The sequence below is a fragment of the Garra rufa genome, chromosome 22 (assembly GCF_049309525.1).
Source record: "Garra rufa chromosome 22, GarRuf1.0, whole genome shotgun sequence".
Classification (NCBI taxonomy): Eukaryota; Metazoa; Chordata; class Actinopteri; order Cypriniformes; family Cyprinidae; genus Garra; species Garra rufa.
In genome coordinates this window covers 23,786,168-23,813,337 of record NC_133382.1, presented here as the reverse complement: position 1 = coordinate 23,813,337, position 27,170 = coordinate 23,786,168, and the positions used below count along the sequence as shown (strand labels likewise).

The 27,170-nt window shown below is 38.0% G+C and overlaps 1 protein-coding gene across 1 annotated transcript in view; it reads right to left on the bottom strand.

Annotated features, from left to right (window-relative positions):
• Positions 1–26,650, bottom strand: part of prkcea (protein kinase C, epsilon a) — an 82,041-nt gene extending 55,391 nt beyond the window's left edge. Inside the window, exons 1-2 of the mRNA XM_073828994.1 lie at positions 25,647–26,650; positions 4,510–4,573 (exon numbers count right to left, since the gene is read on the bottom strand). Of these exons, the coding sequence (XP_073685095.1) occupies positions 4,510–4,573; positions 25,647–25,994 (412 nt within the window). The 5' untranslated portion in view covers positions 25,995–26,650. The remainder of the gene's footprint in view (positions 1–4,509; positions 4,574–25,646) is intronic.
• Between the last annotated feature and the right edge of the window lie 520 nt (positions 26,651–27,170).

Genomic DNA, 27,170 nt, shown 5'->3' with positions numbered 1-27,170 from the left:
AACTATTATTGTGACACCGAGCTTGTATGTGTGCGTTTTATTGTCTGTTGCGACTGTATGTGGATGTGTCTTTGTGTGGGCGCTGTGTAGTTGCTTGTTGGCCCTTATATCGTGCGTAAACATACACATTTACCGACCTATTATCACAGCTCATTGATGAATTAGCCTAGTGTGGCAAAACAGCAATAATTTGTGAAATTTAAAGAAGGAGTCATGCTTTAATAGGGAGGTTAAACCTAAAATTAATATTGGGACAATATTTACTCACCTTGGTGGCAGATAACAAATAAAGAAAGTGTATGAGTGGGAAAAATGTTCAATATTGAAACTGTAGGCCTATCTTTTAAAATTGTACGTTTCTGAGACGATTGGAATAGAAGAAAGGCCCTATGATTTCCGTAATGAAGAAAACGCTGACGGAATTGCGGATTTTGGATGAATAAAAAAAGTAGGTCAGTACACTTAAATCAAAACGCGATATGGACTAGTGTCTGAGAATATTAAGCTGCAAAAATACTATTTAAATATGAATCCTGCACGTTCTGCATGTCTCTGTGAGAATGAATGGTGCAGACACGTGGTTTTGCAGTTGTTGGTCAACTGCTCTAAGAGTCACTTCATTAAAAAAACCATCGTCATATATACAAACAGGAATTAAAGGTGCTCACATCAACCCGTCAAAATAAAAGTTTGGTTTAACTTGAAGAAATTGTGACAGAATATATATTTACTCGATGTAATGATAGTACTACTACTACTACTACTACTACAAATAAATTTTTTTATTAAAACATAATTTTTTAAGGAATATTTACCAGAAAAATGTAAATACACAAAACAGTATTTCTGGAAAAAAAATCATAATAAATTATTTTTTAATAAAATCAATATATTAGAGATGTTTTTGATTAATAAAATTAAATGAAACCATTAAAGTAAAATCCCGAAAATTAATGGAAAACACAGAATTTGGTAAAAATAAAACTTATTTCATAAGGGTTTTAATAAATTGCTGTTAAATTGTTGAAGTTTAATTATTAATTAGACATGCTTTTTAATAATATTTTTTAATTTAACCATTAAAACAGAGTCTAGAAAATTTAAAACGGAAAAAAACAGAACCCAGGAAATTTCAACGAAATTTTTTTTTAAATAAAACAGATTTCATAAGGCTCTATGGAAGTCCCATCTTACAGTTATAAGAGTTAGAGTTTTTTTTGCATTATTTGAGCTAAAACAGCATAATTCATGAAATCATTATTGTATTTATTTATTTTATTTCTGACTAGAAAAAGAAGCTTAGAAGCATTATGAATGACTGTTTAAAGGGACAAAATCTCTACTAAAATGTAAGCATCTCATTCGCTTTTGATGTCATTGACGTCAAACCTTGTGCAACATGCACTAATGTGCCAAGTTTGAATATGTATGTGAGAGAATGAAATCTGATAGCTGCAGTTGCTCAACAGAATAAAGTCATATCGTTTTGAAATGGGATGAGTTATATATAAGCATTTTTGAGAGAACTGTCCCTTTAAATCAGAGACGGTCACTCCATTGTCTGAATTTTGATTGAATTGTTATTCAATGAAGATTATCTGTCATGATCATCACTGTTAATGCATTGAGTCAGTTATAAACTGAGTGGGGAATTAAACAAATTCCAGCATGGCTGCTTTGATTCTGCATCATTAATTTATCTCAGCTGAAGAAAGGTATCTCCCAGCACCAGCCTCAGGTCTGTGAGTGGGCTCTTAGAACATATGCTCGACACACACCCAGGAAAGAACAGCTTCAGCCCCCGTACACACACACAGAAGCGTTAAAGAGTGGGATTTCCCTAATGGACACTGCTGCTTTCCACGCACACACTTCCTCTCACTCACAAGTATCTTGGCGCAGGACTTTCTAATGCACTAATGATGCATCACAAAACCAAGAGGATTTCATGAATCTATCAAACGCCCACCATCAGGATAGACAAAGCATCCTCTGATCATTACTATTCAGTTGTCAGTGATTGCGCAAAACCAGTGTTCAGTTTTTCATGTTTAAGATGCATCTATAAATGCAAAATTGTTTAGTTAATATTTATTCATATTATATCAATATATAATATTCATATTATTTTAGTCATTAGTCAAATGACTAATAAAATGTTTGAATATTTGGTTTGCCTAAACATGTACACCACCAACATCTGGAAACTATGGAAGCTTGTTTCCACCACTGAATAAAATTTTTTAAAAGGTTACTGCAACTTTTTCTGTCACAATTTTGACTTTTTCTCTGAAGTGGGAGATATAAACTCGCAATCGCGAGTTATAAAGTCAGAATTATGTGATATAAACTCGCAATTGCGAGAAATAAAGCCAGAATTGCAAGATAAAAACTCGCTATTCTGACTTTTTTCTTAGAATTGTGAGATAAAAACTTGGCAATGGCAAGTTATAAAATCCAATTTTGAGGAGAAAAAAAAAATACTGATATGTTCTCACAATTGCGAGTTTATATCTCAAAATTCTGATTCAATAACTCACAATTGTGTTTTAAGTCAGAATCGCGAGATATAAAGTCAGAATCGAGAGTTTATATCTAAGAATTCTTAGATAAAAAGTCAGAATTGCAAGATTGCAATTGAGAGAAAAAAGTCAGAATTCTGAGTTTTTATTTCGTAATTCTGACTTTATTTCTCGCAAATGCAAGTTATAAAATTAGAATTGCGAGATATAAACTCCGTAATTCTTTGTCGCGCAATTCTGACTTTTTAACTTTTTAGCTTTTAATTGCGAGAAAAAGTCAGACTTAAGAGATAAAAACTCGCAATTCTGACATTTTTCTCGCAAATGCAAGTTTATAACTCACAATTCTGACATTTTTTCTCTGAATTGTCAGATAAAAACTCACAATTGTGAGTTATAAAGTCCAATTTTGAAGGAAAAAAAGACAAACTCTCATAATTGTGAGTTTATATCTTACAATTCTGACTCAATAACTCGCAATTGTATGTTGTATGTCAGAACTGTGAGATATAAACTTAAAATCCTGAGAAAAAAGTCAGAATTATGAGTTTATATCTCAGAACTGAGAGTTTATGTCTCGACTTTATAACTCACAGTTGCAAGTTTATATCACACAATTCTGAGGGAAAGTCTGAATTGCCAGTTTATCACGCAATTCTGACTTTATTACTCACAATTGCGAGTTTATCACACAATTTTGACTTCATTTCTCAGAATTGAAAGTTTATAACTCACAATTCTGACATTTTTTCTCTGAATTGTCAGATAAAAACTCACAATTGTGAGTTATAAAGTCCAATTTTGAAGGAAAAAAAGACAAACTCTCATAATTGTGTTTATATCTTACAATTCTGACTCAATAACTCGCAATTGTTTGTTGTAAGTCAGAACTGTGAGATATAAACTCAAAATTCTGAGAAAAAATTCATAATTGTGAGTTTATATCTTAGAATTGAGAGTTTGTCTCGCAATTCTGACTTTATAACTCACAATTGCGAGTTTATATCACAATTCTGAGGAAAAAATCAGAATTGTAAGTTTATATTATGCAATTCTGACTTTATTACTCAGAATTGCAAGTTTATAACTCACAATTCCGAGAAAAAAAAATCAGAATTGCGAGATGTAAGCTCACAGTTATGAAAAAAAAGTCCGAATTCTGACATAAAAAGACGCAATTACCTTTATTCAGTGGGGAAATGGTCTTCCATAGGGATTTGTGAGATTCTTTATGTTTTTAATGTTGTCTCTTCCTCATAAGGCTGAATTTATTTGATACAGTAAAAACAGTAAAATTATAGCCTGGCTAACGCCACACCACGTTATGACTTTGTCATGATTCGTGGTCTGGGAACCACATGTTCATTTTCTTGTATTTGAGGCGTGGTTTACGAATGCCCAGAGCCGTTTATTGGGCGCTACGAATGTCTATCAAATGCGCCTGTGCGTAGCTCATAGCCAATCATTTCAATCATACCGGATGACGTATACTGAGCGATGGTTTAACGCCAAAAGTTGCTCTTTTTTCAAAATAAACTTGCGTTCTAAACTACTTAGAACACTATCTAAGGGGCCGTTCACATGTTGCGTCTTTTGCGAGCTAAAGTTCGTTATTTCAAATGTATGCGCACGCATAATGGAAGCGACGCGGTTGCGACGCGCTCGCGTTTTCCATGCGCAAGCTACAGAGCGGTTTGGAAAGGAGAAAGCGACGCGCCTAGTGTTTTCCACGCGTTTTTAGGCGCGACATGTGAACGGCTGCATCGAATGATAACTTGCTGCCATGCTGGATCCATAGTTATAAACAAACTGCTTCGGTGAGTCGCATAGAAGGCGTCATCGTCTTGCTGCTCCCTCCCCGTTCTGTGATTGGTTCCCTATCTGAGGTGAAAATTTGGTCCATGGTTTCCATGCTGCCTTCCAGCATGAATAAAACTTTTAACAGTTTGTTTCTTGTGTTAATCTGCTGTGGACTCAAGAGTCTCACCTTCACTGGAGGATCCCGATAGATCGATGACGACGTACACTTTGCCCTCAGGCTCCAAGTCGATCTGTAGAGAGAAGAAACAAACAGAAGAAACCAATCAGAGGACAGCATCTCAGCACAAAAGGGAGACAGAAGAACATTATTCACTAACTTTGTGAAAGCAGTCGTAAACATCTCATTCAACATCACCATCACTTTTATCAGCCGATGTCAAAGTTCACGATCCCAGTAATAGATTCCCTCTGTGAATCTCCCTCTACAGGGATGGGCCCCTCACACACGCGCTCGCTAACTTCCTGCTCTCTGCCTCTTTTTGTTGTCTCTAAGGATGGAGGGTGGCAGAGAGTTGGCAGGGAAACTGCTTGGGTTTTATAATTCTTTTTTAAACAATTTCCTGCCAGTGCAGCACATCCCCACGCAGACCCCACGCGGGCCCGACGCCTAGACGAGATTCGACGCCCACTCGCCATCAGCTCGGCGTGGGGGGAGAGGAGCTGGGAGAGGCACCAGATCCACAATGTCAGGAAACCACTGCTTAATCTTATTATGCAGAGAGAGAGCGAGAACACAGGCCCCGCGGTGCATATGTGGAGGTGGATGGAGGTGTCGAAGAGAGAGATATCGAGCTGCATTCATAGAGCATCTCAAAATAGGAGGCCTGTTTTATTTTTCTCTTCACAGCGATCTAGATCATCAGGGACACGGCGGACCCGCTGCCAGATTAGCACTCCCGGTCTTAGCCTCTTCCTGAATACAGGAATTAGGACACGAGGAACGGCACAAGCTCATCTGATGCGCTCTGCAGCAGATTCGACTTTGTTTGCCCAGATTTCAGTCACAGTTTGTGCCGTGGGAGTTGCGCTTCTGTCGCTTTCCCCCGAGTTTAACCTGCTCTCTCAGCTGGAAGAGACAAAAACAGATTTATTCCTTCCATTCCTGATGAAATCATCAAGTTTTGCTGTAAATCAAGCCGCTCGCACGTATCAGACCTGCGGTCATCTGATGAAACTCAAACCAAAAGTCGCTTTGAGATGAAAGTTACGACTGCAGAGTGGCTGATGATGTCATCTGAAATGCTAACAGGGTGATGACATGTCTGTTATTTGGCCACGTGGCCCCTCCCCCCACCCCCTCTCTTCCTGTGATGTCATGAGATTCCATTCAACAGCAGCCTCCTTGAGTGTGTTTGTCTCAGAGGTGCAACGGCCACTAAATTTAGCAGAGGAAGGAAAGGCCGCTGCGTGTGTGTGTGTGTGTGTGTGTGAACGTGCAAGGATGGAGCGGTGTGCTCTAGTCTCCCCGATGACACTCTCCAGGAAACCAGTATCATGCTTTGCTAAACAATGTTGGCAAGACTGCTCTGCTGGTCGTGCACGTGAGTTCGTGAGCCTGTCCAGCCGCTGCCGACTTGAAAGCTCTGTCCAAAGCTGCTGTCATCATACAGGCTCAAGGACAGCCTGCAGACGGCAGTCTAGTTATAGTCATTAGCACGCACACACACATTTTACATGTTTTTTGGCTAGTTTTCTGGCAAAAAATGTCTAAACATCCTTTGAACAAGACAAATGTATGTCTTATGTAAGATAAGACGTTTTTTCCTTGTTTTACTGAACCCCTTGTCATCCAAGATGTTGTAAAGAAATTGTGTTTTTGAGGAAAACATTTCAGGATTTCTCTTCATATAATGGACTTCTATGGTGCCCCCCGAGTTTGAACTTCCAAAATGCAGTTTGCGGCTTCAAAGGGCTCTAAATGATCCTAGCTGAGGAAGTAGGGTCTTATCTAGAGAAACGATCAGTTATTTTCTAAAAACATTTACAACTTATATCAGTCCCTCCAGAAAAACGCGGCGTTGTTTTGTGATTGTTGCGGGCAAAAATCCTTGATTATGCGGCACGTTTTCTTAAAAAATGCGATTGAATATGCGGGATATTTATGCAATTTTATGCGATGAAATTGCGGGAACTTGCAAAAACTGCGGGAACTTGCAAAAACTGCGGTTTGGTGAAAAAGAGAGAAAAAAGTGATTCCCCCAACACCCTTATTGCCAGATGTAGCACCGTAAGGAGTGAATTTCGTTATTCTGGACTCAATTATAATTATAACATCGACTACTCCACCCTGGGAATCTCTCCCAGGGAAATAATGGTCAAAGACACCCAGGTCTGTTCCCACAAGAATAGAGCAGAGACGTGAATATAGAAAAAAGATACAATATTTTATTATTACTGGGATAAAAGCTAAACACACAGACACAATTTAGGACACAAGGGGTTAATATGGCTTCCGAATCAAAACAAAAAAATAAACAAATTAGACAAATCAAAAGTAACACATCAGATGGCAAGGAGAAATAACCAACCTACCCCAATTCCACTTCACTACGCACTTCAAACGTACACTAATGTACTCATTTCACCACAAACACACGTGTATTCAGATGACACTTGTAAAAATCACAAGAACAAAATTACTCAGTGAACCCATTGACATGGATCTAGAGTGGTCAGCACTCCTTAGCCCGTCCAACAAAATTAACAAAATCAACATCAAATTGACACAAATCAATAAACACACACACACACACACACACACACACACACACACACACACACACAAAAGAATACAATCAAATAGTCATAAGTCAAAATCAACTAAACACGAAAAAAAAAAAAAAAAAATCAAATGACCATAAATCAAATCAAATCAAATGAATAAACACAAAAAAAAAAGAAAAATTGATCAACAAAAATAGAAAAGCAACAAAATAACAGATGCAATCACATTACACCTGGTCCATCAACAATATACACACAACAAAATTTACTCCATAAGATCACGCAAACTCACAACCCTTAGTACCGATTTCTCACGCTCACACACACTCGTACATATACACACTCGCACACGCTTCCAACAATAAACAAACAGACCACACTCAAACCACTCACATCAACTTATAATTTCATCCACACAACAATCTAATGGTACCATACGAACCCCACAAACACAGTCCTCCAGTTGAAACAGTGCGGGGATGGCCAAACGGCCACACGGATTAATATTCGGGTCTCACAATCTCCCGATGTCCAGTTCACTTGATGTGGACTGGTCAGGCAGGCGAAAATAAAGTGAGGCAAGACAGAACGTCGCGGCAACGCGTGACCACAATAGTACTCGAAAGAACGAAGACAAAGACCCAAACGGAAATGGGATTATGAAATCATGCAAGCCCGCATATTTTGCGCGCGGAAATCTGCAATTTATGCGGCAAAAGTGCGGCGTATTTGAAAAAATGCGTCCCCCGCATAAATATGCGGACTTTGGCTGATTATGCATGGAATCATGCGATCGCATAATCGCGTTTTTCTGGAGGGACTGTTATATACTCTTTAATCTTAAATGGTCGTCTTGCTGAGCTAGACACAACAAGCATTTGAAGTTAAAAAGTATATAAGTTGTCTTTTTTTTTTTTTTTTTTAGAAAATAACCCATCGTTTTGCTAGATAAGACCCTTCTTTCCTCGGCTGTGATCGTTTAGATCCCTTCGAAGCTGCATTTTGGAAGTTCAAACTCGGGGGCACCATAGAAGTCCATTATATGGAGAGAAATCCTAAAATGTTTTACTCAAAAAACATAATTTCTTTACGACTGAAGAAAGAAAGACATCAACATCTTGGATGACAAGGGGGTGAGTACATTATCTGTACATTTTTTTTTAAAGTGAACTACTCTTTAAGTATAAACTTTGCTAATTTTTATGCTTACAGGGATAGTTTACCCAGAAATAAATATTCTGTCATTGAAGGGATAGAACACAAACAAAATTTTTTAACTCAACCCGTTCCAGTCTGTCAAGTCATACAATGGCAGTCAATGGGACCCACGGCTTTGAGAGTCAAAAAAACATACACAGATAAAACCAAATTAAACCCTGCGGCACGTGGCGATACACTGAGGTCATAACACACAAAACAATCAGTCTGTGAAAGAAACTGAACAGTATTTATATCATTTTTTACCTCTAATCCACCACAATGTCCAACTGTCCTGAGCGCGTTCACAACAGCCGGCGCGTGACGAAGAGCAAACGACCATAACTTTAGTCAATCAGGCTCAAAAGTTGGGAGTCGGTGAAAAGTCAACACTCCCAGATGAGTTTGCGCAAGTAAACGTAATCTTTACATTTACACAACAATCAGGATAAGCACAAGTAATTACTATTTTGAGTAGCCATTGTACCCACAATCTCTCTGTGTAAAACAATGAGTGACGTATATGCACGACAGATTGCTTCCGTGCATGCGTCTACTATGCAAGAGCATGTTGACGCTTTACAGACCGGCTGTTGTGAACGCGTTCAGGACAGTTGGACATTGCGGTGGATCAGAGGTAAAAGATAATATAAATACTGTTCAGTTTCTTGCACAGACCAATTGTTAAGACCTCAATGTATCATCACGAGCCACAGGGTTTCATTTGGTTTTGTCTGTGTATGTTTTTTTGACTCTCAAAGCCATGGAGCCATTATTTGACTGACAGACTGCAATGGTTTGAGTTCAAAATCGTTGTTTGTTTTCTACTGAAGAAACAAAGTCACCTTCATCTTGGATGCCTTTGGGGTAAGCAGATAAACATAAAATTTTCATTTTTGGGTGAACTATCCCTTTAATTACTCACCCTCATGTCGTTCCAAACCCAAAATAAGGTATTTTTGATTAAATCTAAGAGCTGAGAACCCAGCATAGACAGCAATGCGTGAACACAAGTCAAAGACTGACACAGAAGAGAAGAAAATAAATTGCTGAAACATTTGCTGTCTATGTAGGGCTAGAAAGCTCTCATATTACATAAAAACATCTTAATTTGTGTTTGGAAGATAAATAAAGGTCTCACGGTTTGGAATGACATGAGGATTAGTAATTAATGACAGAATTTTCATTTTTGGGTGAACTACCTCTTTAAAACATTATTTTAAATTAATATTTTGTTTTTTTCCTCCAGCATAAAACAAAACTAAATAAAACTAAGAATTTACTTGATGCAAACATGTGCAAGACGAGGACAATAAAATCTAATGAGGTTTATGGATAAAATAAGGGGGAAAATATTTGCCATTGTAACCAGACAAAGGATTTAAGAGACAAGAGATTAAAAAACAAATCTAAATATGTGATTATTATTTTCAAAAATGAAAAGTGTGTTGTTGTATAGACTTTTTATAGACAATATATTTACTGGGGAACAAGATTATTTTTTGCTGTATCTGCAGAAATAAAGCTGTGCTAATGAGCATCAGCCGCATTCTAAAATGATAATAATAGATGCTTTTCATTTTGTTGTCTTTATTCATGCTCAAACAAATACAACAAAAGAGCAATTAATAATAACTAAAAGAAATAGAGCCTGTGGCATGATACCAGCCATCATATACGGTTAAAGTGATGCTGGGACCTATTGCGCAAAAATTACTTTTATAAGGCGTTTCAGAACAGAGTTGTGTGACCGCAGTGTGTGAAAACAACCAGCCTATAATGGTAAAAATTCACCCACTCATTTTTTTATAATCCCAATAAAAAATAAACAGTCTCTCTGACCACGTGAGTCCACATTTCTCCCTACGTACACATCATCGTTGGGAGAAATCCCGCCCATTTGTGACGATCTCTGCCCTATTAGTATAGACACAGCCCTGAGTGAGAAGCAGCAGTCTGCCATTATTGTTTTCTTACTGTAGCTGCTGAAGGTATACAATATTAGTTGTGTTTTAGGATGCACCAACAAACATAGGAGTCTCCATAGACTCCCTCCATCTGAGCCACTGAGCACACTGGTTAAATTCCAGGCGAAAAATCAGTCCCCTGTTTTGTAAAAAAGTTTGTACCAATCTTTTTACACTGGACTGCCAAGTGTCAGTTGAACGCTGGATATTCACAAAGATTGATTCTGAATGATTGATTCTGATGTGCGACAAAGAAAGTTTCACAAGTTTCTTTTCCAAATTTCCTTTCTGAAAGTGCTAACCTGGCACTCTGTAAGGCTAATGTTGCTAAAGCTACCATTGTCTCTGCCTGTTTTCATTGATGCTGGCTTCATGTGCTACCAGAATGATCATAAATGGGAATGTGGTGGTTAAAAATTGTGTTTGAAAACAACGTGAAGTAGACTTGAATTTGTCAAGCTCATAATCACAAGTGGGACTTATAAAGTTTGTGATAGCACGCGATATAGATAGCATAGTATTTTTTTAACGTGCCATGCTCCCCATCTGTGTAATTTATAAACACACATTTATTATGCACAGTATAACCAGATGACTGACTTTTAAACCGATTCCGGTTCGAACATATAAGGCTGAACACAGCTATTGAGAGTTTCTGACATTTTCAGTGCGTGAGGTTGTCCTGTTTTGTTTTTGACAGCTCTTGAGGCCCCGCCCTCTTCTGAAAAGGGGCCAGAAGCACCATCTTATTTGCATTTAAAGGGAAAAACACAAAAAAGTGCAATTGGGCTCATATCCTAAAAGTAGTCATTTTAACAAGCTATACATTTTTGGGGGGTATTTTGAGCTAAAACTTTACAAACACATTCTGGGGACACCAGAGACTTATTTTATATATTGTTAAAAGGGGCGCAATAGGTCACCTTTACATATCTTAAATATAGAGTAAAACTGGGGCAAATAAATCTGAAACACAATTTTAATGCAGCCTGAATTGTAAAAATTCAGCAGGGTTAGTTAAAAATGATCAGGGTTACAACAAAATGTTTTATTTATTAACTGACCCTGAAATAAAGCATAATCTCAATATTTTAAGTCATAACATTTCTGACAGAATCGTTTAAAACATTTTTATTTTTACATATAAAATGAGATAAATCCCAGATTTGAGGTCTCAGATTTTCACACCCCACTGTACATTACTCTAAAGCTTTTTGTTAACTGACAGTGGATAAACTGATGTAGTTAATCGGTCTGTTGCATGCGATGAGCATGACCAGACAGCACCTTGAGCATATATAGACGGATGACAGATGTACAGCAGCCTGTCAATCAATGCTGATTTGTCCCTTTTGAATAATGTAGAGCAGCACTGCTGCAGAGGGTTAGATCTTAGATATTACTTGCAAAGAGAAACAGTTTCTTCCTGCATTTGACTCTTTCTGTGCTGTTTCTCTCTTCCTCATTTTGTGGCACCTCTAAGGCTTGCTCTCTCTGTCCTTTTTGCTCCCACTTGTTCACACAGATATCATATATACCACTATAACTGACTGTTCACACCTGCACAAATTTGCAAATTTGCTTATATTAATTTACTGATTGTAAAAATGATGATATTAACTAAAAATGAGGGCTGTCCCCTAATAGTCAACTAACTGTTAATCAACGAAAGGAGGCTTGGTCGACCAAAATTATATTAGTTGCTTATTTGCCAAAAAAAATTATTATATTTGCTGGTGCTCTCTGGCTTTTTTCATGCACTTGAGTGCTTAATAGGCTATGTAAGCAATTAAAGGCTCATTATTATGATTTATATGGTTTATTAATAAATGTGCAACTAATAGTTGACTAATGTCTAAAATGAACGACTACTAGTCAACCAGAAATTTTTTTAGTCGAGGGCAGCCCTACTAAAAATATAATATAAATGTATTAAATTAGTAGTATATTATTATATAATTATAAAATTACCATATGATGTATAGGACATGCATTACAATATACAGTCGTGGCCAAAAGTTTTGAGAATTACATAAATATTGGAAATTGGAAAAGTTGCTGCTTAAGTTTTTATATTAGCAATTTGCATATACTCTAGAATGTTATGAAGAGTGATCAGATGAATTGCATAGTCCTTCTTTGCCATGAAAATTAACTTAATCCCGAAAAAAACTTTCCACTGCATTGTTAAGAAGGCTTCAGGGCGTCCAAGAAAGTCCAACAAGTGCCAGGATCGTCTCCTAAAGAGGATTCAGCTGCGGGATCGGAGTGCCACCAGTGCAGAGCTTGCTCAGGAATGGCAGCAGGCAGGTGTGAGCGCATCTGTACGCACAGTGAGGCCAAGACTTTTGGAAGATGGCCTGGTGTCAAGAAGGGCAGCAAAGAAGCCACTTCTCTCCAAAAAAACATCAGGGACAGATTGATCTTCTGCAAAAAGTATGGCGAATGGACTGCTGAGGACTGGGGCAAAGTCATATTCTCCAATGAAGCCTCTTTCCGATTGTTTGGGGCATCTGGAAAAAAGCTTGTCCAGAGAAGAAAAGGTGAGCGCTACCATCAGTCCTGTGTCATGCCAACAGTAAAGCATCCTGAGACCATTCATGTGTGGGGTTGCTTCTCATCCAAGGGAGTGGGCTCACTCACAATTTTGCCCAAAAACACAGCCATGAATAAAGAATGGTACCAAAACACCCTCCAACAGCAACTTCTTCCAACAATCCAACAACAGTTTGGTCAAGAACAATGCATTTCCCAGCACGATGGAGCACCGTGCCATAAGGCAAAAGTGATAACTAAGTGGCTCGGGGACCAAAACGTTGAAATTTTGGGTCCATGGCCTGGAAACTCCCCAAATCTTAATCCCATTGAGAACTTGTGGTCAATCCTCAAGAGGCGGGTGGACAAAAAAAACCCGCTAATTCTGACAAACTCCAAGAAGTGATTATGAAAGAATGGGTTGCTATCAGTCAGGATTTGGCCCAGAAGTTGATTGAGAGCATGCCCAGTCGAATTGCAGAGGTCCTGAAAAAGAAGGGCCAACACTGCAAATACTGACTCTTTGCATAAATGTCATGTAATTGTCGATAAAAGCCTTTGAAACGTATGAAGTGCTTGTAATTATATTTCAGAACATCACAGAAACAACTGAAACAAAGATCTAAAGGCAGTTGAGCAGCAAACTTTGTGAAAACTAATATTTGTGTCATTCTCAAAACTTTTGGCCACGACTGTATATTATATCATATATTCTTAATAATGCAATATATATATAAATACTTATTTTGTACATTTACTTAACTGCTTATGTATTTGCATATACATGAATATTTTGCAATAAAAAACATATATTTAGAAAAATGTTTTACAATTACAGTTGCAGTGCTTCATGTGTAGCTCATTGCCTCATAATTACACAGTCCCAAACTTTTCCTCAAATCAAAGTTTTAATGACATGATCCCTGTCAGAGCTGCTTGGTTTGCTTCACGGTCTAAAATTATTTACTGAATACTTTTAAAGAATTAAATGGGGAAAATACTAAGCTCCTGAAAATCCTGGGCAGTCACTGTAGCACTCCATGCACAAAATCAATTATAACAGTGGATGCTACTGGGGTCAAACTAAAGGCATCATACGGATATCATGAGGACGTAATGGGAAAGTAAAAGAGAAAAACAGAGAGAGAGAAAGGGGAGAAAGGGAGGATAAAACCCAGAGATAAGCCGTGGGACATAATCAGCTCCTCTTATGCAACACCGTGCAGCTCAACCTAGTCCACACCCACAGCTCAAGAGGCTCACTGCCTCACTGTCCCTTCTATTATAAAAGAGATATCACATATGAGATCTCTTTAATATCTCAACTGTTTCTCAAAGACAGAAATGACATGACATGGAGAACAAATAGTCAAAAATTGACTATTTTAACAATGTACTTACTACCTTTTTAAGCATTGAACATGTCAGTTGCATTGCAGTCTATGAGTCAGAAAGCTCTTGGATTTCATCAAAAATATCTTAATTTGTGTTCTAAAGATGAATGAAGATTTGACATTTTTGGAAAGACACTTTTTCATTTTTGTGTGAATTATTCAGGCCAATCGTCAAAGCAAAATATACTGTTCAAAGTTAAAACAAAAAGTAGTCGAGGATTATCTGGGACGTTAGTGGAACATGCTGAATAGTTAATGTGATGAACTACACCTGTGGTTACTCCGCAAGGACACTTGTGAGAACCTGAGGAGAAACTGACTTCATACATCCACTAAAAAAATCACCACAGGGCCAGTTGTTTCACACATGCGCATATGCCATTGTGGTGCGTATGCGGTAAGGCTATCAAGTACAGCATGAGGAAAACAAACTATTGCTCTGGTTACTGTCCTCCAGCGCCTGAACGTGCACCCCTCATTGGCCCGAAGTCTCTTGCTCGCCCTCTTTCTGTTCTAATCACCGCTGTGCAAACAGATACCCACAAGCCACAGAAAACACATGCCGCTCACGCTCTCTCGAACACACGTCTCCATGGAAAAATGCTTAGTGCTGCTCGACGGCCTAAAAACAAGCTGAGGTTTTTGAAACGACAGGTTTTAGAAACAAAAACGTTAAAAATTCTGTCATCATTTAGGGCCCACACTCTTAAAAATAAAGGTGCTTTAAAAGGTTCTTCACAGCAATGGCATAAAGAACCATTCAGACAAAGAACATTCTTCATATGTTAAAGGTTCTTTATGGAACCATTTAACAAAAAAGGTTCTTCAATGGCATCATAAAGCACCTTTATTTTTAAGAGTGCAGAGACCTTTGTTCATCTTCAGAACACAAATTAAGATTTTTTGATGAAATCTGAGAGCTTTCCGACCCTGCATAGAAAACAACGCAACTACCATGTCCAAGGCCCTGAAAGGTAGTAAGGACATCATTAAAATAGTCCATGTGACAAATGTGATACTTTTTGTGTGCAAACTGAGAGGGAAAATAAGAACAAAGAATAAAGTCATTATTTTTGCACACAAAAAGTATTCTTGTAGCTTCATACAATTACGGTTGAACCACTGATGTCACATAGACTATTTTAATGATGTCCTTACTACCTTTTTGGGACTTGAATGTGTCAGTTGTGTTGCTGTCTATGGAGGGTCAGAAAGCTCTCAGATTTCATCAAAAATATCTTAATTTGTGTTCTGAAGATGAACAAAGGTCTTACGGATTTGGAACGACATGAGAGTGAGCAATTAATGACAGAATTTTCATTTTTGGGTGAACTATACCTTTAAAACTTTACAGTTATTATAACTTTAAAACATTACTTAACCTTATGTTGTTTCAAATCCGTGTGACTTTCTTTTGTTCTTTGTTTTGTCTATTTAATGTACGTCACTGAAAAGTCATTAACTTTATTATGGGAAATAAACACAGAGATAGTTTTTTAAAAATGCCTTCTTTTCACAGACGAAACCAAGTCATACAGGTTTGGAATGACATGAGGGTAGGTAAATGAAAGAATTTTTATTTCTTGGTAAACTATACTTTTAATATATAATGGTTTAAATTTGTTCATATGATGCACTGGGAAGACAGCTCATGCTACATTTCCACCTTGTACATTCAGCACAAACGTTATACGTGGAGGTGGTTGCGATTTATATATCCGTGTCTTAGGACTAAATATAAAAAGTGATGCGTCAATCCCAGACCAACCAAAAGCAAGCAGCCCGTTTCTTCAAAAATGAAAAATGAAAAGAGTGAGGCTGTGTTCAAGTAGTTCATTACATTAAGCTATTAAGTGTTAGTCCTATTAGAACTGTTGATTTGACTAGAGGATAGGGAACTGAGACTTCTCTGTAGGGATGCGTGAAGAGAAACTCTGTGACTGAAGACAGTCTGTGCACTTGGGAAATCAAAAGTAGGTCCGGGAAGTTTTAAACACATGTGCCTCTGATTTCTAAATGAATCTAAAGCTATGATTAAACACTGAGGAGCACTTTCTCTTCCCTCCTCCTCCTCAATTTCGCCCTCTCCTCCTTTATACTCTTCTCATCTGTTTCTTACCCTCTCTCTAAGACAGTTTGAGCTCAGCAACGGTCCTCCTACGTCCATCTGTCAACAGCAGAGCCGCAGCATGGCGGCGGGGCGGCACGCACGGCTCCCATTCACACTCAAAATCTCACACAAACGTGGCCATACAAGCACATTCGGCTTCTGTGAACGCACCGGCTCTGAGTGAAACCTTCAGAGCTCCATGAATTACTAATAAGACACCACACCGGGGCTAATTGTGCATAATTCATGATACAAACTAATAATGGGAGCCTTTGAAGGTCTGATTGGAATTCAGTTTGAATAAACACTAGGTCCTGAGAGGGCTTCACGGCTTTAATTTAGTAAATAGCGCAAAAAGAGACCAGACAAAACGAAAACAGCCATCTGGAGATAAAACGCTCATGTAACTGTGGGCACAGGAACAGACTACAAGCCTTTGTGTCTCAAACATCATGAGGTGTGAATTACTTTGATTTAAGCTTGGCGTAAAACGAGCGCACACACACGTACGCCAACGGTGCGTGTGTGTGTGCGTGTGTGAACACACAGAGTGTGAATAGGGTGCTGAGAGGATTCGAGTCTGTTGCCGACTCCTGCAGAGAAGATGACTGCAGATATGATGATGGGAAATTCTGGCTCCACTGTGGGCCATACGAGCGTTTCTTTAGAAGAAGTAGTGATGAATCTTGCCACATTCGAACCCCAAACCCCATACCACCTTTGCTCGCCTTCCCTACCTCCTATAGATCAAGCTTTACACCAGGGGTCCCCAAACTAAGGTCCGCGGGCCGAATGCGGCCCGCCCCCACATTTGGACCGGCCCTCTGAACAATGCCAGAGACATATTTTGAAAATTAAAAATGAAAATGAAAAATTTTAAATATATGCTTTACTTATATCATATCTGTATTTGATAATAAAGGTTGGCTTTCAAACAAAAATTTCCCTTAGTTATTCACATAGCCTAATTATTTGTTAAATTCACCATCAGAATGGTACATTCAACGTAATGTGTCATCGCGATCGATCAGGTGATGCACGAGCCAGCTAGAAAATTCAGAGCGATGACAAAATGACTCAATAGCATTTGAGGTGAAACTAGCACTGCTTATGGGACAAGTGCAAAAGCAAGACTTCACTCATCTCCCAGTTACCCAAAGTTTTTCAGCTGAGAAACCAATGGCCCCATTCCCAGTTGAAAAGTCTGTGGAAGCGCTGAAAATGATGAAGGCAGAGTTTGATGTGTGATTCAAAAAACACAGTGGATTCTTGAATCGATTTTGCTTGACAAGCCTCTCAAGGCTGCGGTTCTCTCGGTTGGTTGTGCATCTTTTTCTTCTACAGTTTTTCCTTCCACTTCACTTTCTGTTAAATGTGAGCCAAATCATCACAATTAAAAGAACCAAAGACATAAACTACTTCAGTCTGTGTGCATTAAATTTATTTAATACACAAGTTCCACAATTTGAGTTGAATTACTGAAATAAATGAACTTTTCCATGACATTCTAATTTATTGAGATGCACCTGTATATCTTTTGAAAAGAAATGATCATTTGTCTGTGTGGTGCATAACAAAATAAACTATTCTAGCATTAAAAGGATAAATACAGGTAAAATCATAATAAAATAATAATAATATAGTAGTCAGTCCGGCCCATGGTATTTTCTTTTATAAACCGACCCGGCCCCCCATTAAAGAAAAGAAAATTATGTGGCCCGCTCAGAAAAAAGTTTGGGGACCCCTGCTTTTCACACTCAGAGATGCCCTTTTCATACTCTCAGCCAACCCAGGAATACTAAGAAGTGAGATTTTCTCAGTTAAAATTTATACTTTTTGATGTTTGATTTGTAATATTAACAAGCAATGTCTAAAAATTCTTAGAAATACATTTTCAAAATATATATACTCTGCCAGTCAAAAGTTTTTGAACAGTAAGATTTAAAAAAAAAGAAGACTCTTTTGCTAACCAAGCCTACATTTATTTAAATTTAAAGCACAGTAAAAATGTGAAATATTTTTACTATTTAAAATAACTGTTTTCTGTTTGAATACATCTTAATATGCGTCTTGTTCCTGTGATCAAAGCTACATTTTCAGCATCTTTACTTCAGTCCTCAGTGTCACATGATCCTTCAGAAATAATTCTAGTATAGTGATTTGCTGTTCAAGAAACATGTAATATTATTTTTTATAAATATTTAAAACAGTTGAGTTTTTTTTTTTTTTTTTTCCAAGATTCTTTGATGAATAGAAAGATCCAAAGATCTGCATTTATCTGAAATAAAAGGCTTTAACATTTTATACTATACCATTTCAAAAGCTTGGAGTCAGAAAAATAATTATTATTATTATTATTATTATTATTATTATTATTATTATTATTATTATTATTATTATTATTATTTTGTGGGGGGTGGGAGAAATTCTAGAAATTAATACTTTTATTTAGCAAGGATGCTGTAAAGTGAATGGAAGTGATAATAAAGACATTTATAATGTTACAAAAGATTTCTATTTCAGATAAATGCTGTTCTTCTGAATTTTCTATTCATCAATGAAACCTGAAAAAATTCTACTCAGCTGTTTTCAACATAATAATAATAATAATAATAATAATAATAATAATAATAATAATAATAATAATGGTAACACTTTACAATAAGGTTCATTAATTAAACATTAGTTAATGTACTAACTAACATGAACTAACCATGAGCAATACATTTGTTACCGTATTTACTAATCTTCATTAACGGTAGTTAACGAAAATACAGTTGTTCATTGTTTGTTCATGTTAGTTCACACTGCATTAACTAATGTTAACAAGATTTTAATAATGTATTAGTAAATGTTGAAATTAACATTAACAAAGTTTAATAAATGCTGTATAAGTGCAGTTAATTATTAATTCATGTTAACTAATGTTTTTAACTAATGTTAACTAATGAACCTTATTGTAAAGTGTTACCATAATAATAATAATACATTTTTTCATGAGCAGCAAATCAGAATATTAGATATTAGAATATTAGTTTTCTGAAGGTTCGTGTGACTGGAGTAATGATGCTGAAAATTCAGCTTAGAAATCACAGGAATAATTTACATTTTTAAATATATTCAAATAGAAAACTGTTATTTTAAATAGTAAAAATTGTTTACAGTTTACAGTTTGTTTGGATCAAATACATCTTACCATTCAAAAACTTGTAACTTGTAGCATATGTCTAAGAAGTTTGGCGTCGATAAAATTTTAAAACATTTTTTAAAAGAAGTTTCTTATGCTCACCAAGGATGAATTTATTTGATCAAAAGTACAGCAATGTTGCAATATTATTGCAGTTTAAAATAACTTTTCTGTTTTAATATATTTTAAAATGTACCATTTCCTTTCATGAAAAGGTTTAAAAGAATTTATTTGAAATAGAAATCTTTTAACATGATATTAAACATATTTACAGTCACTTTTGGTCAATTTATTGAATCCTTGGTTTATAAAAGTATAAAAGTCAATATACCGTTGACTTCTGAACAGCACCGAAGGACCTTAAATGACTAAAACGCAAACTATTCCAACACTAGAACCAAGAAAAAGGGCTTTAAGGTTTTCAAATAATATGAAATCAATCACACTGAAACAGACCATACGATATGATATGATCTGAACTTGCCCTTGAATCTACAACAAAGATCAACAAGTCAGAAGTTTAAAACCCATTAGCACTCGCTATAAAGAGAAGATATTCGCATTTGTGTTGTATTATGCTGTGAAGGTGAGAGTACAAGTGTGTGTGTGTGTGTGTGTGTGTGTGTGTGTGTGTGTGTGTGTGAGTGTGCGTAACTGGGTCATGTAGATAGCGGTGCAGATCAGGCATATTTACCAGAGTATCTCATATGTCACCTGTATTGTTCCCTTTCACTGTAAGCATGCTCAATGTGCCCCAGGCGAGAGCTCAACGCAGCATGTGAAAGCTAGATGACCGGCGGTCACATACACAAATCCGCAAAGCACACAAACCAGACTACACAAGAGGAACAAATGAGGACAGAAACAATTAAATACAATAACAGAAAGGCTCAACAAACATAAAAACATGTCACCGGTCTCTCATCGAGTCATTTCATGAAAATTAATTAGTGCTGCTGGATGAACTGATCCTGCTTACCCATTAATTCACCCTTCCCCCTCAAATCCCGAGATTTGAGAACTGATGAAAAGCACTGCGAACTGATGTGCGACAAACGCCGGGCCAAAGGAATAATGTGAGAAGGTTTCTGTCTGTACAAGTCAATGTGTCGCCACCTACGTCTAGGAGCACAGACACGGGATTCCTAAGAAATCCCTGATGGATGAAGGAACTCAATCAACACCCAGCTCTGATGCGCTTTGGCTTGGCAAGAGGGCGATATGGGTTCCTGTGGCAACGGTATGCCAAAGAGGGGGAGGAGCTGGGGTTTCAGCCTCAGCCTGGCCTATTTGCACAAATGGCCAGAGAGAAGTGAGGGCAGATGATGTCAATGTCTAGTAACCAGGAAGTACCGTATAGCTAACACCAACATTTAAGAGGAGACAATGGAAAAGAGAGCTGCTGGGCATAAACCTGTAAAATACTGAGTGCAATCGATAACTGTAATGTAAGCTGTAATGCAGTGGAAAGACATTAAGGAAACTGCAGGCCTTTAAAGCTCATTATCTGCAGCTAAAGCAACACTCCAAGTGAAATGTGTTTTAAGCATTTGGAGCTGGTTTGTAATGGACTGGACGTTATGTCAGGACCATAAATATCTGCGAATTTAACAAGGACAGTTCGGACAACAAAACCGGAAGGGAAGGAAACCCAGTAGAGAGAAGGTGAAGGAAGCAGAGGAACGGCGGGAGGAGGACAATATGAGGAAGAAGAATGAATGAACTCGAAAAAGACAAGAGTGATTGAACGGCTACAAAATCAGCAGAAGTTCTTCAGCAGGACTCTTTAAAGGAGTAAAAGGCTGGTAATTGAAGGCAGAGATATCCCTATAGATAAGGACCACTTTCGCTGGTGATAATGGGATTGTTGCTAACTTGAGCTAAGGGTGTCGTGGATGATCTGTGCCGGGTCAGACATTCCATAAAGAGGCTGATGGAAGGCTTGTAAATTATTCAGTCTGTTCCTGCCTCACACAACAAAGACGGGTGGCTGTGTCTCAGTAGTGTCTGAGAACCATCCAAAAGACCAGGCTCCAATTACCTCTTCCTCTAATCGCTACATAGACAACTAACATGATGCGCAAACTCAACTATCGGCTTAGCATGGTGCAATTTCTGAAAACTTTGTTGCGTTGTATCGGGCGACCACAACATGCGGTTGGGGAACGATTACAGGCCAGAAACCCAATAGAGAAGTGGTAAAGCAAGAAACATGGCACAACAGCATCTTCTTTAGGGTCTGAGGTCCTGGTTGGTTACATTTTCCACTAAACTGTTTTGTAACACTGCTGCTACTGTTTCTCGACGGTTGTGTTTATGTTTGTTGAAGTAGAGGAGGCTATCTAAATTAGTAAGCATGCTCTCCTTGTTCCAAGCTGAATAAAGCTCCACCTGTGTGGGTAACAGTGGGAGTGAATGTACGGGTGAAGCTCATTGGATGTGTATTCACTGCGTGAAGAGTGTGGGTTTCTCGAGAGACGTCTGGCTCTGGATTTTGCTGCTCAAATGACGTGCCAAGAAACAACTGTCTTCCTCAAAATGAGTCTCGTTTGGTTTCTTTTTGAGTCTTGGATACAGTGTACCTCTATGCAGTCATTTAAGAGGTGACTAAAAACGTTTTACTACAAGTTCGACTAATTACTAATTATACCATGTATTCTAAAACAATAATTCTCCAACAAATTAAATATCATATTACGAGCTGGTTTGTGCAAAATTCTGAATTAAATAATTGATAGACTTTTAATTCATGGTTTGGAATTAGAACTGAATTGTCCTACAGGAAGGCGAACTGAATTGGCAGGAAGAGGAATTTACTGAATTACAATTCAAACAAAGGTTTTCTTACATCCTGGTTCACAGAAGTGAACGTATTAAGCATGATGAAATATGCACACTAAATAAAATCTATTTATATGTGACCCTAGACCACAAAACCAGTCATAAGGGTCAATTGTCTGAAATTGAGATTTATACAACATATCAAAGACGAATAAAGCTTTTCGTTGATGTATGGTTTGTTAGGATAGGACAATATTTGGCTGAGATTCAACTATTTAAAAATATGCAAAAAAAAAAAAAAAACAATCAGAATATTGAAAATCAGAAAATCGCCTTTAAAGTCCAAATGAAGTTCTTAGCAAAGCATATTACTAATAAAAAGTTAAGCTTTGATATATTTACAGTAGGAAATTTACAAAATATCTTAATGAAACACAATACTTAATATCCTAATGATTGTTGGCATAAAAGAAAAATCAATCATTTTGACCCATACAATGTATTGTTGGCTATGTTAAAAATATACCCATGCTACTTAAGACTGATTTTGTGGTCCAGGGTCACATATGCCATTCTCATATCAGTCTGCAAAGTCTAAAAGCCATTACAATTTCAAGGATTGCAAAGCTTTTTAAAGTTCAAAAACTTTACCAAACCAAGAGCTGTTTAAGAATAATTTGTTAAATATTAAATATTAGTTCTATCATGACAACTCTCTGAATATTTAAGTATGGTAATGGATATGACAATGTTAATGTATTTGGTCTTGGCGGAATAGATCTGCTGTGCTGCTGAATTGCTGCTGCTGCTGTTTTGCAAAGGAAGTACAGGAACTTGCTACTATATACTTGCCACTTGCCAATAAATACGACACTACGGTGCTAAGAGTATTTAAGACATACTGGTGCTGCACAAATAGCATATATAATAACCCGTAGCAGATCTACACAGGTGGAGCTGGGGAGGTGGAAGGTTTCAGAGGAACTCTGAAAGCTCACTGCGAAATGCAGTGAATGTTAACCAGCCATTTAAATGTAGAGCAGCAAGCTCATTGGCTGCAAATACAACATGAACCAATCAGCCTGTGTCAAGTAGTTTAATGCTGTGAATATCATCAGTTTGCATTACCGACCCATCAACCTGCCCCATTCCAACAGAAATGAACACTAGAGGTGGTAAAACAGCAAGCAATTGAAATCATTTTTATACACAGTTATGATTACAGCTCCATATGTTTCGCTTTCCAGCATTGACCCCTGCCAGATTACTACCCCTAGTATCGGTAGGTTTAGGGTTTAGTTGTGGGGGAGGGGTTAGGATTTTAATAATAGGGAACAGTAATTTGGCAGGGGGTCGAGAATGGACACAACACCTGACCTAACAAGTACTTAGGATGTGGAATCCTTGGGTACGAATCCCGTGAAAAACGGCAATTGCGTTTTTATGTCACGTTCACTTTTGTTCATACTATCGGGTAGGTTTAGATGTAGTGCAGATGATACGTTATTTTAAAATGTCACAGAGATAGCACCACTCAACTGAAATTTCAAGTCAGAACTGTGGTAACACGGACAAAATCAATGTACCATATGTACATTCATCTGTTCCGGGGAAAAAAAAAATATTTCCTTTATACTTCAATTAAAATTCTGCATCCTATTGTCTACTTTACTTCAAATTCAGGAATTGATTTGGAGTTTTAAACATTCTCAATTCAACTCTGAATTTCACACTCATTACCAGACACCTACGCCCTCTGTCTACGGTCATCAACTCTGGAAAGTGAGCATTTATTAATTTGTGTAAATGAGACATGGCAGATGTAGATTGCATTCTGTGTCTCTCTGGGAAATTAGACATACCAGAGCTTCCATGTCCGAATCGTTGTTATCAAGCGTATCTGTGGCTATGAAGTCTGACAAAACGTTCAGCTTCAATTAAGTCAGATACATTGGCCAAGATTAACATATGGCAGAAACTGGCCTTTTTGTTGAGACGTACAAGCACTGGTAGATTTAAACAATAAAATTAGCATTTTGAAACTAAAGAAGTAAAATTTGTTTAGCATACAATTGGGATGATTCAACTAATTTTTAACATGCCAAATGTTTCCCCTAAGCACACAGGTGGAATAAAGAGCTGGCGGTGAGACAGAAGGCTCAGGACGTGTTATGATTAGGCAGGCCATCAAAGCCGTTATGAGGGAATGCAGAGATTAAATTGATTTCCTTCTCACTCTCTCGCCTGACACATTTACAGGGTGAGTTGCCAGTGACAGAAGGGGAAGATTGACCAATGCAGCGACATAATCGATATATGCTGACCTTTCCCTGGGTGTCTAACGACCAAACATACAAAGCACTACCAACTGCAGCCCCTCAGCTGGGTGAAGATTATATAACAGACCAACTCATAATTCCAGGCATGGTTAGAATGCTAAGTGAATCTCTGACTATTTTTCCATGACATTGAAAGACATTATAACACAGCAGCATCAAAACTTTCCATTCTGAGACTATTGCAAAAATGATTACAAGTATTTCTGTGTGTTATACACCCTATAAAAAACACACAATAGCATGCAATTGCTAAAAGTATATTAGAATTTATAATTTCTTTTCATTTTTAAAGACGCAACAAGCAACATTCTCAAAAGAGAACAAAAGCCTCTAAATTGAGCATCAGTTTTGCACTAAATGGATCTATTTCTACAGAGTGGACAAAATCCAAAATAAGGTGAATGGCAAGGTGAAACTCTTAATTTCATTTGGCTGTGCTGTCTAAGGCCATAATTATTTGGAATAGATGACTAGATGCATAACAGGTTGTAACTCAAACATCTACCAAACTATGTGTCAAACTCGTTTTACAGCTTGCATAATTAAGCATTGATTATTTCCTTCTGTGGCATGGTAGCGCTACGTCTCATGAAGGCAATTTGCAAAACAGCTTGACTTGACGGAAATGGTGAACGTAGGTCTGGATTCAACAGCAGCAGAACATGTTTTGTCGAGAAATGGGAAAACCCCCAGAGCGTGAGAACCCATGAGGAAGGCTGGGAAACAAGAGGCTTTGCTGGGGAGAAGCCGAAACTGACCAGCCCCCGTGAAAATTATGGCCTAGACGACAGATCAGAGGTTTTCAATTGTGCAAGACTACATTTTGGATGCCTCCACACCAATTTGGAGCAGCTATATGAGCTGATTATATAAATCAATTGTGATAGGCATCCATAATGTGTAGTGCTGCGGTACTTCAGGACCAGGACTGAGAACCAATGCACTACATTACACCAGTTCCTTGGGTGTGAGAGAATAGTAAGACAACCAAAATGAGCAGCACTGAGGGGCCTCCAGGGGCCACATTGAAGTGATTACACTATGCCAATAAATTGTGAAATGAACATACCCAATCTTCAAAGTGCCTACTGCCATTCTGCAGCAGGTCTTCAAACTGTATAGTGCAGTTGGCCACAAAGTCATCATAGCCAATCGGCGCGTCGTGAAAGACAGACAGTTCGATTTTCTTCCCATCATAAACCTCTGTTACGAACTCGTCGTTCCAAGAAGGACTATTCGTCTTCTGCTTGGTAGAAGTTTGGCCCACGCGGGAATCGTCCACGTTGAGGGCAATATACGTGTCCAGGAGGAAGGTCTGGGTCTTTGGTCCCACGGCATGCCGGAGCGACCATGGGGTAGGTTTCAGATCCAGAGCTTCGCAGACCTTGATCTTCAACACTCCATTAAAAACCACCATGTTGACGCTCAAGTGAGATGCAGCTGGCTTCTTGCAAGAACAGACGGATTCACAAGCAGGTTTTGATTCAGGGGGTCGCTATACCCGTAGATGTCATCACTTCATCTGTATACATGCGTGTATAGACGGATGCTGTGATGATTTAATCCCCCAAACCACTAGTCGGATCAACCTGATTCTCTCATTTGAGCGGAACAATCAAATAGGATGCAAAAACGCGATATGCAAAGACAGCGGCTCCTGTTTTTGTTTACGGTCCGTCTTTCCTCGTAATGGGAAGCATACGTAAACAATCGAATTCCCTACGTCTGGAATAGCGCTGAGTAGAGGGACGAGTCCGAGAGGCAGAATCTCGGCAGTAACACAGAGCAAAATATCCCAAATGTGATGGTCTTCAGCGGGGCTTGTCTTGTACTATTCGTTTTCCAATAGGCGTTGAGTGGGAGAGGCGTTTGGGATCCTCCTTCTCCCTGTCTGCTTACGAGCCGCTCGGAGACTATTGCCATCCACTCGCGTAGATATTCAGCTGCTTCTTTTCTTTGTTGATTTGAGAAGGCGAAAGCATTTGAGCTACACGCTCATGTTAGTCCTTTGCGCTGCAGCCTTCCTCCCTGTTCGCCCTCTCTCTCTCTCTCTCTCTCTCTCACTCACTCACTCACTCACTCTCTCTCTCTCCCTCCCCGAGCTCAAGCGCCAGTTCAGGAAATGCGCAAAACACGTCAGATGATTTAAGCCGCGCCGCGTCCACTCTGCACCGGATGGGGGAGCGTGTGTGTACAGACAGAGGAGCAGCAGCGTGGGGAAACAGAGGGAGGCACCCGAGGGCTGGATTACAAGAGTCTGTTGGGTTCATTAATAGACCAAATAATGTCTAGAAGGTGTCTGTAAAAGAAAGGGTTAATTGTAGAGTGTACATACAAATGATTATACCATTTTGGAGTCATTTTATTTAAAGAACATGCTATAAAACATTGCTAAAAAGTTTTTTTTTTTCTTGGATGTGATTTTCTCATTGTATAACTATTCAAATTTAATAAGGGCCCATATTGACTGCTTCAGTCACAATAGAGGTTCATTTGTTAAATGAACTCAAATGTACTCTACCAGTCAAAAGTTTTTGAACAGTAAATAATTTAAATATTTTTACTATTTAAAAACTATTTACTATTTAAAAAA